Consider the following 15,700-nt stretch of genomic DNA (forward strand, 5'->3'; position numbering starts at 1 on the left):
GAGGACTGCTGTGTTCTGTGCGCGCTGAGGCTGCAGGCTGGCGTGGGTGCACGCAGACGCACCCCTGCAGGGCGCACTCCCCGGCCCCCCGGCCCCACCTGCAGGGGGCGGAGGAGTAGGTGTGCCTGGAATCCTCCATCTTAACCGTTAGCACAGGCTGGCGCTTGGCATAAGCGTGCTGCCGGAGGCTACATTAACAGAGGTGGAGTTTCCTGGATGAGGGAGGAGACGGTCCGCGTGGAAGAAACGTTCATTCTTTTCCTCCCCAACTGTTCTCTCAGGCAACAGATCCGGTGTTCCAGGTCTCCTGTTTGGGTGCTGGGGCCCAGGCGGGGGAGGGACCCCAAGGAGGCAGATCACTGTCACAGGGACACCCGCTCAGATGCCCTCTCGTTGGTACTCAGGCCACGTTCTGACACAGCAGGCGTGGGTCCCAGCCAAGGTTTCTGGGACGCGTGTGTCCAGATCTGAGTCCAGGGGCGCTCGGGGCAGGGGTGGCTGCACCCGTGTCGCTGGGGCTAATCCGAGGGGGAGTCAGGGCATTGTGGGGGGTGTGCAGGAGGGTAAGGACAGCAGCGTGTCCCGGGCAGGAAAGGCCCTCACACGTGTCGGGCACACGTGTCGGCCGTGGGCGGGACCTCCTCCTGCAGATGGTGAGGTGCCCGAGGCTTACGCGGGGAGGTTCGCTAGCAGGGTGACGCCAACGGATTTCCCTTTAGCAGGTCCCCCGGCGCGCTGGGGGGCAGAGGCCCAGCACAGGACAGTGAATTCCCAAGCAGCCGGGCTCCTCCTCCAGTAGGTAGTGAGCTCCCCGTCCCAGGGAATATCCAAGGAGAAGCCAGCCTCCTCGCGGGGACCCCTGAGCTGCCAGTCCCACGCCGAGTCCTGTGCGAACCATCTGTCTCCCCGCGGGCGCTGTTCCGACGCTTTGAACTTGCAGAGGCCCCTGCCCGTGCGGTGGGCACCGTCATCCCTGCTCCACTGGGGACCTAACCCACTTTCTCTCCGGGCTGATGAGGCCGGGGAGCAGCGGGGTGTGGCCAGTGAAACCATCAAGGCGGGTCCTCAGAGCCGGGCTGTCCCAGAGCAGGGGGCACTCGGGGCCACCTGCTGGCGCATGTGCACCCCCGCCACTGGCTCCTCCCCAGGGGGTGTCCTCCACGCCCCCCCCCAAGGTGGGGCGCCCCCCAGCTCTCGCAGGGGACCTCCAGAGCGACTCCATTCCTATCAGCCTGGGACTCTGGAAGGGGGGCACAGGGCCCAACCCTCCCCAGTGGGGTCTCGGGGTCTTTGAACACCCAAGCTGTGGTTTTCTGTGCCTTGACTGGCCCCCAGGCATCGGGGCCCCGGGGCAGGCAGTCTCTGTCCCCTCTTCCCTGCCTCCCCGCCACCCCGGACTCGGAGGGCGCTCTGAATGTGTTCTGCTTGGTTTCTGCTTTTTATTTTATCTTATTTTGATCATTTTTTTTTTTTAGTTATCCAAGGGAACTCGTGTTTTTAAAAGGTTACGTCCAGTAAGCAGCACACACGCTGTCACTTGTGATTCGTATTCGGAGAGTTCTTCTCCCGGACACATTTTCTCGCATCCTCGGCCATCTGCCTGNCCCGCCACCCCGGACTCGGAGGGCGCTCTGAATGTGTTCTGCTTGGTTTTTGCTTTTTATTTTATCTTATTTTGATCATTTTTTTTTAGTTATCCAAGGGAACTCGTGTTTTTAAAAGGTTACGTCCAGTAAGCAGCACACACGCTGTCACTTGTGATTCGTATTCGGAGAGTTCTTCTCCCGGACACATTTTCTCGCATCCTCGGCCATCTGCCTGTGCTGAGCAGAGCCTTCTGTGACCGTCCCAGCCTGTCCCCGCATCCCCACCCCCACAGAGAACTCCAAACCCACAGCGCGATGCACACACGTGGGTCCTGCCCCTCCCCCCCGTCCCCCCTACACCGGAAGTGGAGTCTCGCCACTATGAATATCTTACAGTCAGTTTCTATGAAATTAGAACACCTTGTCTGTTTCACCCTAACGGGGTGCTTGTTTCTTTCATAAACAGACGGAAGGTGACCTTTAAGAGAGTTCAGGCATCTTTCGCTAGTTTTAGTGAAATAGAAATATAACAAAGTAAGTCTCTCTTGCCCTTTTCAAAATTCCTTGTTTCTTGCATATTCTGAAAAATGTCAGGGCCTTACACTAAGGCTGTGGGTAAACTGGGCACCTTCCGGAGCCAGGCATTTGTCCAGAGCGTTACCGGGGGAGGCGGGGGGCGCTGAAGGAGGGGCCTCAGGCACATAAACCCGGCCCTGAAGCAGAGCTCCGGACGCCGTCTGGAAGGGCAGAGGGACATGAAAGTTTAGCACATTTTCTCAAGTGTTGAAGGCAGGACGGTCACTCGTGGAGTCGGTGGACCTGACGAGGCCTTTAGTGTGGGAGTCAAACGGGGGGTGTAGAGGCAGACAGGCCTCCCCTGGGCACTTGAGCCTCGTGACTGCACGGCCCTTGCCGGGGAGCCTGGGGCCAGCAGCCCCCCCGCCCTCGCCATCGCAGCCCTGCAGGCTGAGAAGCTCCACCCCATGTGGATGCTGCCCTGGGTACAAGGGAGCCCTGGCACGTCCCACCATTTCCTGCAGAACTGCTGCCTCGAACCAGCACCCCGGGATGCCTCCCAGGCCCCCCCAGCCCAGACTCAGTGAGGCTCCCCCAGCCTGCCCCTCCCCCACATGCTCCCTCCTCCCGCGTCTCTGCCGTCCACCCGACAGCCGCGCCTGCCAGGGACCTGGGGATCGCCCCCCATCCCTGGTCTCTGGGCTCCCAGCAGCGCTCAGCCTCAGCCCCCAGGACCCCATGCGGCTTCCTGCCAGGACAGCCCCTCCAGCCCTGTCCGCAGCATTTATTCCCACGCTCAGACCCCCACGGTAACCGTCAGGCCCTGTGCAGGTGCGCGTCAGGTCTGCAAGTCCCTGTGCAGCAGGCGCAGCACCTGCATTTATAGATGGAGTTCTGTGTCCAGCCGGTGAGGCTGGCTGGAAGGTAAAGACGTGTCTCAGAACGCCTTTGGGAGGGGAGGGGCCCAGGGATGAGTGGGGAGCCTCAGCAGGACGGGGGTGAAGCGGCACCAGGCCTCTGCAACCTTACCTGCCGCCAGGTGTGCCCGCAGTCCGACGTGATGTACATTTCCTCTTTATATTCCACCAGCTGCGAGCCCAGGTTACCTGGTCCGGAAGAACAGGGGCAGGGGCGCCCTGAGGGTCAGCCAGCCTCACCCAGGTCTGTGCCCACACAAATGCCCACATGAGAGTTACGTGGGCCCTGGGTCTGCATCTCCCCCACCCAGAGCCACCCATGCGTGTGCCCCTCTCTGCACTCTCCCTGGCCGGACCGGCCTGTGGAGCCACTGTGCTCGGGCCCTGGGTCCCCGTCTGTGCAGGAAAGGGTTAACTTTGCCCAAAGCAAGGCAGCCTCGCAGCTCCGGCAGCGCCCGGGGGCAGGTGGAACCCAGGCACTCGAGGGATCCAGGGGGATGAGTGTACAAGAACAGATGTCGGCTGCTGATCGGGGACTGATGATGGATGGGTCGATGGACGGATCAATCAATGGATAGATGATGGATAGATGATCAGATGATGGATCAATGATGGATAGATGATCAGATGGATGATGGACGGGTGGACGGATCAGATAGACGGATGGATTGATGGATGGATGGATGGGTGATGGATGGACGGATAGACGGATGGATGGATGGGTGACGGATGGACGGATGGACGGATGGATGCATTGTTGCTAGGAGGACGTGCCCCAGGCGTGCCAGCGTGGGGTCAGGGCAGCCCCCGACTGGCTGTAAGCTGGGGCAGGGCACAGCTGGGTTTGCATTTGGAGACAGTCCCCGGGGGCTGGATGCAGGGGGGACCAGAACCCCGGGCAGCATGGGGCAGAACAGGTGAGAGGCAGGGGAGGCACAGAGTAGGTGCTCATTAAATATCTGGATGGTGTGAGGGGGCCACCGAGCCAGCTGGACGGCCAGGAGGTCCTCCTTGGCTGTGGTTCTCCTGAGCCCAATACGAGGCTGGCTGATGCATCACCATCCTCAAGGCCACTCTATAGGCTTAGATTTAATCCTGGGGTGGTGCCCCGCTCAGTGTCCATGCCAACCCCAGCTTACAGATGAGGAAACTGAGCCCAAGTGGGCTCCTGCAGAGGGAACAGTGTCCACCTCACAGAGCCCTGATGCCAGGAAGGTCACGGTGGCCTCTGGGCTGAGCCCAGCCTGCCCTAAACAGTCCCCCGGGAAGGGCTGGAATGACCAGATTTTCCAATGAGCTGGATTTGGCAGGCCTCCACTCTGCCTCTGGTCTTGGCACGGACCAGGGGTGAGAGTCCCCAAGATGATGGGGTCCTGAGATCACACTGAAGCTCCTGCCTGGAGCCCCAGAGACCTTTGTCCTGGGGGACTCAAGCATCACTTTCCATCTGCAGCAGTATTTAGGGGGCACTCCCAGGACTATCTTGTCCAGAGTCAAGTTCAGATGCTAGTGGAAAATTCCAAAGGAAATGAACTGTCCTCAAACAGATGTGTGAAAGTGAGTCCCAACCAGAGTGGTGAGGGGGTGTGTGCTTGCCATCTTTCCTGAGGTCCAACCAACCACCAGTGCATGCTTGCATCCATCCGTCCACCCATCATCCATCCATCCATCCACCATCCATCCGTCCATCCATCCACCATCCATCTGTCCACCCATCATCCATTCATCCATCAATCCATCCATCTATCTATTCATCCGTCCGTCTGTCCACCATCCATCCATCCGTCCGTCCATCCAATCATCCTGCACCCATCCATCCATCATCCACACATGCATCCATCCATCCATCCATCCATCCATCCATCCATCCATCATCCATCCATCCATCCATCATCCATCCATCCATCCATCCGTCCATCTCTCCATCCGTCCATAATTGATCGATAACGACTGATCCTTCCATCCATCCACCCATCATCCTCTCCAACCTCACATTTCTCTTCTTCACCAGTTCCACTCACTCATCCCTTCCTGCACTTATTCACCAGCACTGCTGGGCACCCGCCGTCTGTCAAGCCTTGTGCAGAACTGGGGGACGTCTGAGATGGACAAACCACGGCCCCTGCTCTCATAGGGCTCTCAGTCCAGCAGGGGAAGAAGCGTGCGATGCAACCACAGGCAGAGCCCAAGGAACTGTGAGAGCAGGGAGGGGGCGGCANTGGCCCCTGCTCTCATAGGGCTCTCAGTCCAGCGTGCGATGCAACCACAGGCAGAGCCCAAGGAACTGTGAGAGCAGGGAGGGGGCGGCAGGCGGACCCGAGAAGGAAGGCCTTCAGGAGGAGGCTCCTGCCGGGAGTGACCTCTAGGCTGTTCCGGAGAGACATGTGCTCTGGCCAAGGGGGAAGGAAGGGCCGGGTGGAGGTGGAGGGCGGGGGTCCTCGGCCTGGCTGAGAAATGGCTGCTGAATGAATGAAACGAGCGAGCTGAACGAATGAACGGAATGACGGGGGGGAGGAGGGGAGGCGCGGTGCCCCTGATCTCCGCTGCGTTCCGGATGCCGGCAGGCGAGCCGGGATGCCGAAAGCTGCGGCGTCAGCACGACTCGGTGGGCGAATCCCCGTCTGTAATTTCAGCCGTGCACATGTCTGTCTTTCAAGGGACGCGCTGTCTTCCTCGCTCCATCTACCAGAGCCGTTGGGCTGCCAGTCACCTAACAGCCACCGCGGACAAATAAAGGGCCATTCACGGAATGTGTCCCCAGGCTGTCAGCGCAGAAGGGCTTACAGAAACCCGGAGGTAGGGCCCTCATTTTACAGATGGGGAAACTGAGGTCCAGGGAGGTGACAGAGAGAGGCAGGGAGATCGCGGGGGTGGGGGGAGGCTGCCTTGGGCACACCCTCCTCGGGAGTGGCCGGCTGGCTCCCTGGCGACACACCTCCAGATCCTCACTGCTTTCTTGGGCAGCCAGGAAGCTCGTTCTGGGTTTTTGAGGCCTTTGAGCCAGAGATACATTTAAAATTGTGCCTTTTGTAATATGGTCAAGAATTTGGGGATTCAATCAGGACAGTGCCTTTGAGGGGCTGGGAGGCAGGAGCGGCCTGGGAGCTCCCCCTCCCTAAGGAGCCTGGGTTGGCTTCTTCCATGACACCTGGCAAGGTGGGCCAGGTAATTCCCATAGGAGCTGCTGGGGTGGGGAGTAAGCCTCTCGAGGCTGGTGCGGTGATTAAGACCTCAGGGCCTGGAGGGAAGAAAAGCCCACCCAGGACAACTGCTAACATGAAGAACATTCTCTGTTTTCTCTTCCTTCCTATCAGTGGTACCCAGGGCTCCTGCCCGCACTGGGAGCTGGTGGGAGCAGGCGGGGCTGCCCCAGCACTAGGCGCCGGAGGGCCCTGCACATTACAAGGAAGGTAAGGATGCCAGCCGCCACCTGACAAATACACTTTCAAAACACAGCCTTTCCATTTTGAAAGAACTCAGATAAACCTCATTTTAAGTCTTGTCTCATCGGTGTACTCGTACACATCCCTGAAGGAGGCTCTGGTTTACGGGTGTAGACGGGCACGTGCCCAACTTAGGCTTCCCTCATGTTAGTTGCATGTGTCTGTCTCCCTGCATAAACCAGAACTTTCTTCAGGGATCAATACACGTCAGCCATGACACAAATCATTCTCCCATCCATCCATCCATCCGCGCATGCATCCATCTGTCCATCTGTCCATCCATCCATCCGCGCATGCATCCGTCCGTCCTTCTGTTGATCCATTCACCACTCTGGATCTGTTCTCTCTGGCCATCTAACTGCCTACCCTTTCCTCCATCCACTATCCATTCACCCAGCCTCCACTGCTCCCCTGTCCCATCCTTCAGTTGACCATCCATCCACCGTCCATCCGTCCATCCATCCATCCATCCACCATCCGTCCATCCATTCCATCCATCCATCCATCCATCCATCCGTCTACCATCCGTCCATCCATCCATCCGTCCGTCGTCCATCCATCTGTCTGTCCGTCCATCCATCTGTTCATCCATCCGTCCATCCATCCGTCCGTCCATCCATCCAGCCATCCGTCCATCCATCCGTCTGTCCATCCATCCATCTACCATCCGTCCATCCATCCATCCGTCCATCCGTCTGCCCATCCATCCGTCCATCCATCCATCCACCATCCGTCCATCCATCCATCTGTCCATCCGTCCATCCATCCACTATCTGTCCACCCATCCGTCCGTCCATCTGTCCATCAGTCCGTCTGTCTGTCCGTCCATCCACCAGTCCATTCGTCCGTCCGTCCGTCCACCATCCGTCTGTCCATCCGTCCGTCTGTCCATCCATCCGTCTGTCCATCCATCCATCCACCCATCTTCCCACACAGCAGCATGTATCTTGTACCCACTATGGGCCACGCATTCATCCCCTGGACTGGGCCATGATGGCTGAGCTTCCTGGAGACACTGCCCCCCTCCCCTCCCAGCAGACACACCAAGGACCCAGGCCCATGGCCCTCCAGTTCTGCCCTTGAGAACTGAGTGTCCCTCGGGCAGTGGCGGCACCTCCTACCTGCGCCCATGATGAGGCCCGGGGCAGTGTCTTTCGTGTGCACGGTGCCTGACACGTAGGGGTTGTCCGCCCATCGCAGGTGCAGGTGGAGGTGGCAGTCCGGCTGCAAGGGGGGAAGGGAGCCAAGGTCAGCACTGGGGTGGGAGATGTGTTCCCAAGAAAGGTCGACTGAGGCTTTTCGGGCAGGAAGGCAGGGCCAGGAGCACCTTGGAGAAGGGATGGAGGGTGGGAAGGAGGCTCCAAGGCTGACCGCGGGGTGGAGGCCAGCAGGTCCGGATCGACCTGGCTTGTGGATGAAGCCAGTCACACTTCTCCAGGGGGGGGTTCTCCCAGCACGAGAGAGCACTCCCAACACATGGTGGGCATTCCCACGTGCAGTGCCAGGCCACAGAACGTGACTCCTGAAGCCTGCCCAGCCCACTGCCACATCCATCTGTTTGTCCATCTATCTGTCCATCCATCCATCTATCCATCCACCATCTGTCCATCCATCCATCCATCCATCCATCCACCCATACATCTGTCCATCCATCCACCCATCCATCTATCCATCCACCATCCACCCTACCCGCATCCATCCATCCACCATCCATCCATCCATCTGTCCATCTGTCCATCCATCCATCTATCCCTCCATCCATCTGCCCAGCCACCATTCATCCATCCATCTATCCATCCACCATCCATCTATCCATTCAGAACCACGGTAGCCCAGGCACCAGGGAATGGCTGTAAGACACCCCTCAGCCCTGTGCCTTCTGTGAAGAGGCACTGATGCTCACCAGTGGGCACCCTGAGGGTGGCCCTGGAGGGTGCCCTGGCTGGAGGGGTAGGTAAACCGTTGTAATAGTAAGTTCGGTGGCAACTCCCATCGGCTGACAGCTCCGAGCTCAGCACCACATGAGGTGTGGGTCACTGATGCTCTCCGCATCCCACTCCCATCCCCATTTCATCAGTGGGGAAACTGAGGCAGAGAGCATTTAAGCAATCCACCCAAGGGCAGTGGTGGAGCTGGGGGACTACGGCCCAGGCTGCCTGGATCCAGGGTCCACGTTCTGAGCCTGTGGTGTCTCCCCAGGAGGGGGCGCACTTCCAGGCCAAACTGGAAGAAACCCCTCATCCTCTCCTGTCTCCCCCGTGACCTCTGCGGGCAGGGCGGCTCCCAGCAGAGGGCCTCCTGACGAATGTCTTTCAGCCTAGAGCTGCTGGGGGTGGGGCGGGGCTGGGGTCTGAAGACTTGACACAAGGCCTTACAACAGCCCTCCAGGACTGAGCTGATGGGGGGCTGGGGGCCGAGGGGGTGACCCTGGGGCACTCAGACACCCTGAGGTCAGGGCGGGAGACCCCAAAGGGAGGCTGGGGGCAGGGGGTCCCATTCTGCGAATGGCCCGTCCTGGAGGCGGTGGGCGCGGGTGCGTGCGGGGCTTGGGTGGGTGTGAGGCGCGACGCGCAGGGAGGCCCACCCCAGGCTCCCCCTCTCAGCCCTCTCCTGACTCAGCCCCAGGCCTGAGAAGGGCTGCACACCTCGTGGGTTTTCATTCTGAATTAAGGTGTGAACAGATTCAAGACTTCTCCAAATGGGAGCTTTCCAGAAACAGATCTGATGGCGCCATTCCTCTGGGAAGGAATCCTCACTCCGGGCGGGGAAATCTGCCCCGCAGAGCCGTGCCACGGCCCCGGGGAAGTGCCGGGGACCCAGACGTAGGAGGAAGGCGGGAGACAAATAAACACGCGTCACAGTCCCGGCAGTCTCTTTACCTGCATCTACGCTACAAGATGGTCTGGAAAAACGCCCGATTATTGTCATTTCTGGGTGATGCGGTTACGGCTGAACCTCATCTCCCGGTTACGCATCTCTGCGTTTTCCCAGTGTTTAGAGAAGGGGCCCCACGTGCCGCTGGCCGTGTCCGTGCAGAGGACGCGCGGCCGTCAGAGAAGAAACCGGGAGAGGGGCCGGGCTTGTCCTACTCTGCGCCCCTCCCCCGCCGCGTCCCTGCCACCACACCCAGCAAAAACTTGCTTTGACAGCTGAACACGGCCTGACTTTGCCGACGGCGGTACAGAAGTGGGCCCTTCACGGCAGTCCTGTTCTCGGCGGCAGGGAACTCATGTGCCGCACGGGCCGCAGGCGCTATGCCGCTCTCGTGTCGGCGGGAGGGCCGTGTGCAGAGGCTGAGCGCCAGAGGTGAAGGGCAGCCCGGGCCGGGCTCACGGGGCCGTCCCTGCCGGGCTGAGGCCACTGCCCCGGGGAACCTCAGTGCTCGGCGTCCCCAGGTAGAGGGAGGAACTGATTCTGCCTGGGCTGTGTCCACACGGCCGGTGGGGGGCGGGGTCCCTGCAGAGCCCCGGGCGGGATCTGTTTTGGGTGTTGATGTCCTCCAAACACACAGAACGGGGGCGCTGGGGTGGCTCAGTCGGTTGAGGGTCCGACTCTTGACTTCAGCTCAGGTCATGGTCCCAGGATGATGGGATAGAGCCCCATGTCGGCTCCGTGCTGAGTATGGAGCCCGCTTAAGATTCATTCTCCCTCTCTTTAAAAAAGAATAATCATCAAACACCCAGAACAGCACCTTACACATAGTAGGCACCCGTTTATCTTTGTTGAAAGAATATCCCTGCCCACTGTCATTCTTTCTGTGCAGAGACAGAGCTGCAGACGGGCTCAGGCACCCCCGGAGCACCGTCCCTACCTGCAAGGGACTGACGGTCAGGCCCAGTGGAAGACAGAGGAGCAATGCGCCCCCGGGACGCTTCTCAGGGGAGGGAGTATCTGGGCAGGGTTTTCAAGCGTCAATAGGAGTTTGATGGATGAAGAAAAGAAAGAAGGCATTCCAGGCCAGAGGGCGGCGGGGGGGCGGGGGGCAGCCCAAAACGGAAGGGCCGGGCTCTGCTGTCTGCTCTATGCCGGAGACTGTGCATTGCTCTCTCTCATCCTCCCCACCAGGCCCCAGGCACTGGTGTTTATCATCTTCTTTCCTTGTTGGACAAAGGCCCCGAGTGACCTGGCCAGGATCACAGTCAGCGGGGAGCTGAGGCCGCAGCTCTGTGCAGCTCTGCTCCGGACCACTCCCCGCTCCCCTGCAGGGGAAGGCCCGGGGGTGGTGGCGGTGAGCTCCCTGCAGAGTGAAGAGAGGCGGGTCCGAGGGGCGCACAGCAGCCTGTCTCTCAGGCCAGGTCCCCCGAGTGCCCCATCTTTCCAGCCTCACAGACACGCGCCTGTGGGCCACCCGCATCTCCTGGCGGCCGAGCAGGGGCCAGAGGGAAACCCAGGGCAGCCTCCACCGGTGTTCAGGGGACAGGTCCCCCCCGGGATAGCTCCCCAGGGACAGCAAGGACCGGCCTGGAGCTCGTGACATCCGGGCTGTGGCCCTGGCACAGCCACTCATCCCCGGTCCCACGTGCCAGTCCATCCACTTAGCAGGTGTCTGCTCACCCTCTTGCACCCTGGGCATTGCCAGGAGAGTGTGCTGGGGCTGGTCCTGGGAGGCGGATGCCAGATATAGGGAGCAGACCCCCCGGGAATCAGCCAACCCCACATTTGTGAGTGGGCTCTGCCAAGGTGAACAAAGTGCCTAGCTGAGCCCTGCCCAGATCTCACGAACATGGGATTGTTGCTGGCGGCTTGTTACACAGCAGTGTGGTGGCGGGTGCTGACTGATGCATCTTCCCTCTCCCACCTGCAGTTAAGCCTCCAGGAAGGCAAGGCGCTTCCCGGGCCCTTCTCTGAGGCGCTCAGAGAAGCCCATGGTTCCCGTCTCTGAGACGGGGCCCTCCCTGGGACCCCAGGGCTCCTTTGGGGATGACTTGTGCCCACCCCGGGGAAGGTGTGGGACGGGAGAGGGACTCACGGGCTCACAGTTGGTTGGTTTTCCGTTCATGTCCATGCTGGGTGGCCTCAAGCGATCCCAGTCGCGGCCCTTGTTGTAGGTTATAAGTGTCACCACCTTCCCATTGGTTTTCTGATTCGCCAGGAAGACCCCCTTCACCCCTCGGACCTGGGACAGCAAAATGAGAAAGGTCACGAACCCCTGCACGGGGCCCTCTGACAACACAGCGCCCGCCGTGCCACAGCCCCTTGCCAGAGCTCCGCCCGCGGGGCCCCACTTCTCACCCAGGGCTGAGGCTGACCTGGTGCGCTCTGGAGGTGGGTGGGGCTTAGGGGGCAAGGGACCCAAGACGGGAAGCTGGTTCTGTCCGACCCCAGAGCGAGGCTGCTTCTCAGGACACTGAGCTGTCCTCCCAGCCCCGGACACTGGCCACCAGACAGGGGGCAGAGCCCCGGTCCTGCCACGCCTGCGTGTCGCCGTCACCCCGTCTCCACCCCAGAGCTCCTGATTCGGAGTCCCTGCCTCCCTCCCACAGGACCCACAGGGCTGGGCCAACGCACGGCTCTGGGCTTCCCTCCGGCCTCCTGCAGCTCAGCCCCGCACGGAAATGCCAGGCAGTGAGGACGGGGGCCGGTGCTCAGCCCTCCCGCGCCGGCCAAGGGCTCCGGCTCCCCATCCCCTTTCTCAGACTTTTCAGAGAGCCCGCGCAGTGACCCAGACAGTCGGTAACTCATTTGGCCCTTAAGACAGGTCAAATACCAGCAATCGCCTACGGTCAGCCTTCTGATCCCAGAGACGGCCTCCCCAGAAAGTTCCCTGCACACGGGGCCTCCGCCCGCGGCTATAGGACCCCCGACCCCCACCCCGTGGGTTCCTCGGAGCCTCCCATGCGCCTGGGGCTGTTTCTGTTCCTCGGCCTGGAGAATGTCACTCTTCCTCAAGGCGAGCTGAGAGAATGGAGCCTCAGGGAGGCCCAGGAACATTCTTGCAGTCGCGAGACACCCAGCGGGAGCTTGGTGTGAACCCCCGATCCCCGGGGTGGGCGCTCCCTGGCCCTGGGCGCACAGGACGCCGCACGTGGGGAGCACCCAGAAGGAAGGACAAACGAGTGCGTGGCGGAGGCGCCTCCTGCTGGAGCAGAGTGACAGGCTGACGGGCTTGAAATACACTGTATGACGTCTGGGTTGTGGCGGTCAGGAGTCCGACTCGGGCCCCCTGGGCGAAGGTCAGGGCAGTGGTGTGGCCCAGCCGGCTCCCTCCGGAGGCTCCCGGTGAGAACCGAGAACTGTGTTCTGGCCCCTTCTCTGCCCCCAGAGCTGGCGTCCTGGTGGCCTGCGCCCACGATCGCGGGGTCTCTCGGACCCTCCTCTTCTGTCCCCCCTTTCTGGGGACCCGTGTGGTTGCAGTGGGGCCCCCAGCCAGGGTGCTGCTTGGGTGGGAAGGGTGTCCAGTCCCCCTTCCACGGCTTCAGGCCGGCCCTCGTGCAGGGGGGCCCAGGGCAGGCAGGACCACGGCCCCTTCTCCCACCCACAGTGATGTCGCTCTGCCTGCCGCTCACTGGAGGCCCCGCACTGGGTGAAGCGACCCCCCTGACCCCCTAAAGGCGATGGGATCTGGGCTTGCCCATTGCTGGCTCCCTTCGCTCCAGAATCGCTATTTCCTACCCCTCCGGGCCCCATGAGGACCGCCCTGTAAACAGCAGGAAGCCTCGCGTCCCCGAGATGGCAGATGGTGGGGATGGGCCGTGCCCACCCCAGGCTGGGCTTGAGAGCCCAGCACCGGCTCCCACACCGACGTGCTCACGCCTGGGCCCTCTTCCGGGCACTATTCACTCCCGTGGTGGCTCTAAGGATCCCCCACAAACGGGGAGGGCTTAACCCAATAGAAACCTGTTCCCCACCGTCCCGGAGCCGCAAGTCCAAAATCGGGGTGGGGCAGGGGCTGTCCCTCCTCCAGAGCCTCCGGGGTGGGGGCTCCCCCGCCTCTTCCAGCTTCTGGTGCCTCCAGGTGCCCCAGGCTTGTGTCCGCATCTCCTCAACCTCTCCCCCGTCTTCACGTTGTCACCTTTCTGGGCCCGTGTCTCCTGTCCCCAAAGGACACTTGTCACCGGATCTGTGGCCCAGCTGGACAATCCAGCATGATCTCATCTCAAGGGCCTTCATGTAACAACAGCCGCAAAGGTCCCTTTTCCAGATGAGGTCACCGCCATGGTTCTGGGGACTGACATGGTCATATATTTTGGTCCCTATTCAGCCACTACAATGGCCAGGACTCTTCTGGGACAGGGACAATCCCCTGAACCCCCTTCCCAACCCAGGACAGAGGCACCCGGGAAAGGGCTGCTGTGTCCCCTTGAACCCTGGGGCGAACCCTAAGATGTCAGCTCAGTGGCCCCTGTAAGCCCAGGCCTCCAGGGCACGATTCGCCTGTGCCATCGGGGACAGGTATTTTTTCTAGACACGCCACAGGAGACACAATCGCCATGGCAATTAGCTGCGCACGTGTAGGACCTCACAGGCCGGCGTCTGGGCCAGGCCCTACTGTGCGTTAGCTCACGGCCCGGAGAGGCGACGGCTGGGTAAACAGTGCGGAGCTGGCGGAGCACTGAGTTGACACCAGACATTGCTCTCCGTGTTTAAGGGGGACAACGTCCTTGAAGCTGCCTGGCGATCCTACGAGGAAGGCACCACTGTCAGTCTCATTTCTCAGTGGGCAAACTGCAGCACAGAGAGTTTAAGTAAGCTGCCTAAGGTCACACAGCAAATACACACCCAGACTGGGATTTGGACACAGGCAGCGGGGCTCCTGGGCTGTGCCCGGGGCCACCACCAGCGACCCCTGCGAGGAGGGTTTCAGAGAAGGGATGTCACCTGTGCGGGCACCCTTGCCCCTGGCCGCCTGGCCGCTGTGACCCTCCTTTGGCTCCTCGTGTGCTCTTACTTTGTGATCTTTGTCCACAGATTACTGTTCCCTGACTCCCCAGCTGGCTAATTTCTGCCCCGCCTCAATTCAATCTGCACCCCCTCCTCCAGGAAGCTCTCCCTGACTCCCACCCTGGGCTAGGTGAGTGCCCCACACCAGACCCCCCGGCCTTGGCATACTGGATCAGAACCACTGTTGGGAGCTGTCTGCTCATGGAGCCCGGCAGCTCTGAGACGGGGTCTGTCCCATCTGTCCCCCGTCCCCTGCCAAGACGCCGCGTCTGGTGTGTGGTACGAGCACAGAGACACCTTGGGACGGGACAGGCAGTGGAGCTGCCCTGTCTGTGGCCCCCTGGTCCTGGCCACCCTCACCTGCATCCTCCCCCGCTGCCGGCTGGGGTGTGCAGCGGCTGTGCGGACACCTTGCAAGGCCGGGTCTGGGGTGAGCCCGGCGGCCTCCCCAAAGGCGCTGCAGGGGAGGGGCGGGGGGGATGGCTCCTGCAAGTAGCTTCTAGCAAATGGCAATGGGCCTGGGGCTGTGTTCCTCTGAGTCCTCTAGCGGGATGTGAACACCGACAAATGATTATAGTCATTACTTCTCGAGGAAGATGGCCCCTTGCTGCTTGTTAACAGCGCAGGGGTGAACGTCAGCCCTGGGTCTCTGGGAGGCCGCCTCCCACGCGGAGAAACCCCACTGTCTGCCCCAGGCTCCCGCTGGCCCGGTGGCTCGCACGCACGGGCAGCCCCAGCCCTGCAGACCTGGCAGACCCACCGCCCAGCAGCAGTGACTGTAATTAGGGCACCTTCCCACGGGCGGGGCTCCCCACGGGCAAGGTCAGGGAGGAGAGCGAGGAGGTGAGAGGCGAGCGAGGGCGCGCTGGCCAGGAGTCTGGGCCGAGCGTGGGGCCGACACGTCCAGCTGGTTCCGGATCCTTGCTTATTCCCGGGTCTGTCTGGGCAGGTCGCTTTTACCTCCTCTGCGCTTCAGGCTCCTGACCCGGAAATGGGCTGAGTGGCCCCCTCCGCGGCTCTGGTGCGCACGCGGGAACGGCTTTATAGACACACGGCGCCTGCAGTCGCGTCTGTGATGAGGACCATGAACACGGACCCCGCTCAGCCAATATCACTCCCCAAGCACCGTCCTGCGCCAGTGCGCCTGTATTCCCAAGAGGCCCTGCGGACTTTTAACTTTAGCAGAAGAAGTTGTGTTGCCTGTTCTATGAGTACCTGCGTAGTGTCTTCCTGGCCTGCAAAGCCTCAAGTGTTTGGTGCTTTACAGAAATCTCTGCAGACCTGAGAGCATTAGTGGTGGGGTGTGAGTAGGAGGGGAGGGGGAGGGGAGGAGAGGGGAAGGCAGGGGAAGGGAGGG

At 61.1% G+C, this 15,700-nt stretch overlaps 1 protein-coding gene across 1 annotated transcript in view; it reads right to left on the reverse strand.

Annotated features, from left to right (window-relative positions):
- SORCS2 (sortilin related VPS10 domain containing receptor 2) overlaps nucleotides 1-15,700 on the reverse strand; it is a 404,846-nt gene that overhangs the window by 29,223 nt on the left and 359,923 nt on the right. The window contains exons 10-16 of the mRNA XM_077750377.1: nucleotides 14,704-14,800; nucleotides 14,182-14,248; nucleotides 13,967-14,082; nucleotides 11,432-11,578; nucleotides 7,584-7,686; nucleotides 3,132-3,208; nucleotides 2,248-2,323 (exon numbers count right to left, since the gene is read on the reverse strand). Coding sequence (XP_077606503.1) covers nucleotides 2,248-2,323; nucleotides 3,132-3,208; nucleotides 7,584-7,686; nucleotides 11,432-11,578; nucleotides 13,967-14,082; nucleotides 14,182-14,248; nucleotides 14,704-14,800 — 683 coding nt within the window. The remainder of the gene's footprint in view (nucleotides 1-2,247; nucleotides 2,324-3,131; nucleotides 3,209-7,583; nucleotides 7,687-11,431; nucleotides 11,579-13,966; nucleotides 14,083-14,181; nucleotides 14,249-14,703; nucleotides 14,801-15,700) is intronic.

The sequence above is a fragment of the Crocuta crocuta genome, unplaced genomic scaffold (genome assembly GCF_008692635.1).
Source record: "Crocuta crocuta isolate KB4526 unplaced genomic scaffold, BGI_CrCroc_1.0 scaffold179, whole genome shotgun sequence".
Taxonomy (NCBI): Eukaryota; Metazoa; Chordata; class Mammalia; order Carnivora; family Hyaenidae; genus Crocuta; species Crocuta crocuta.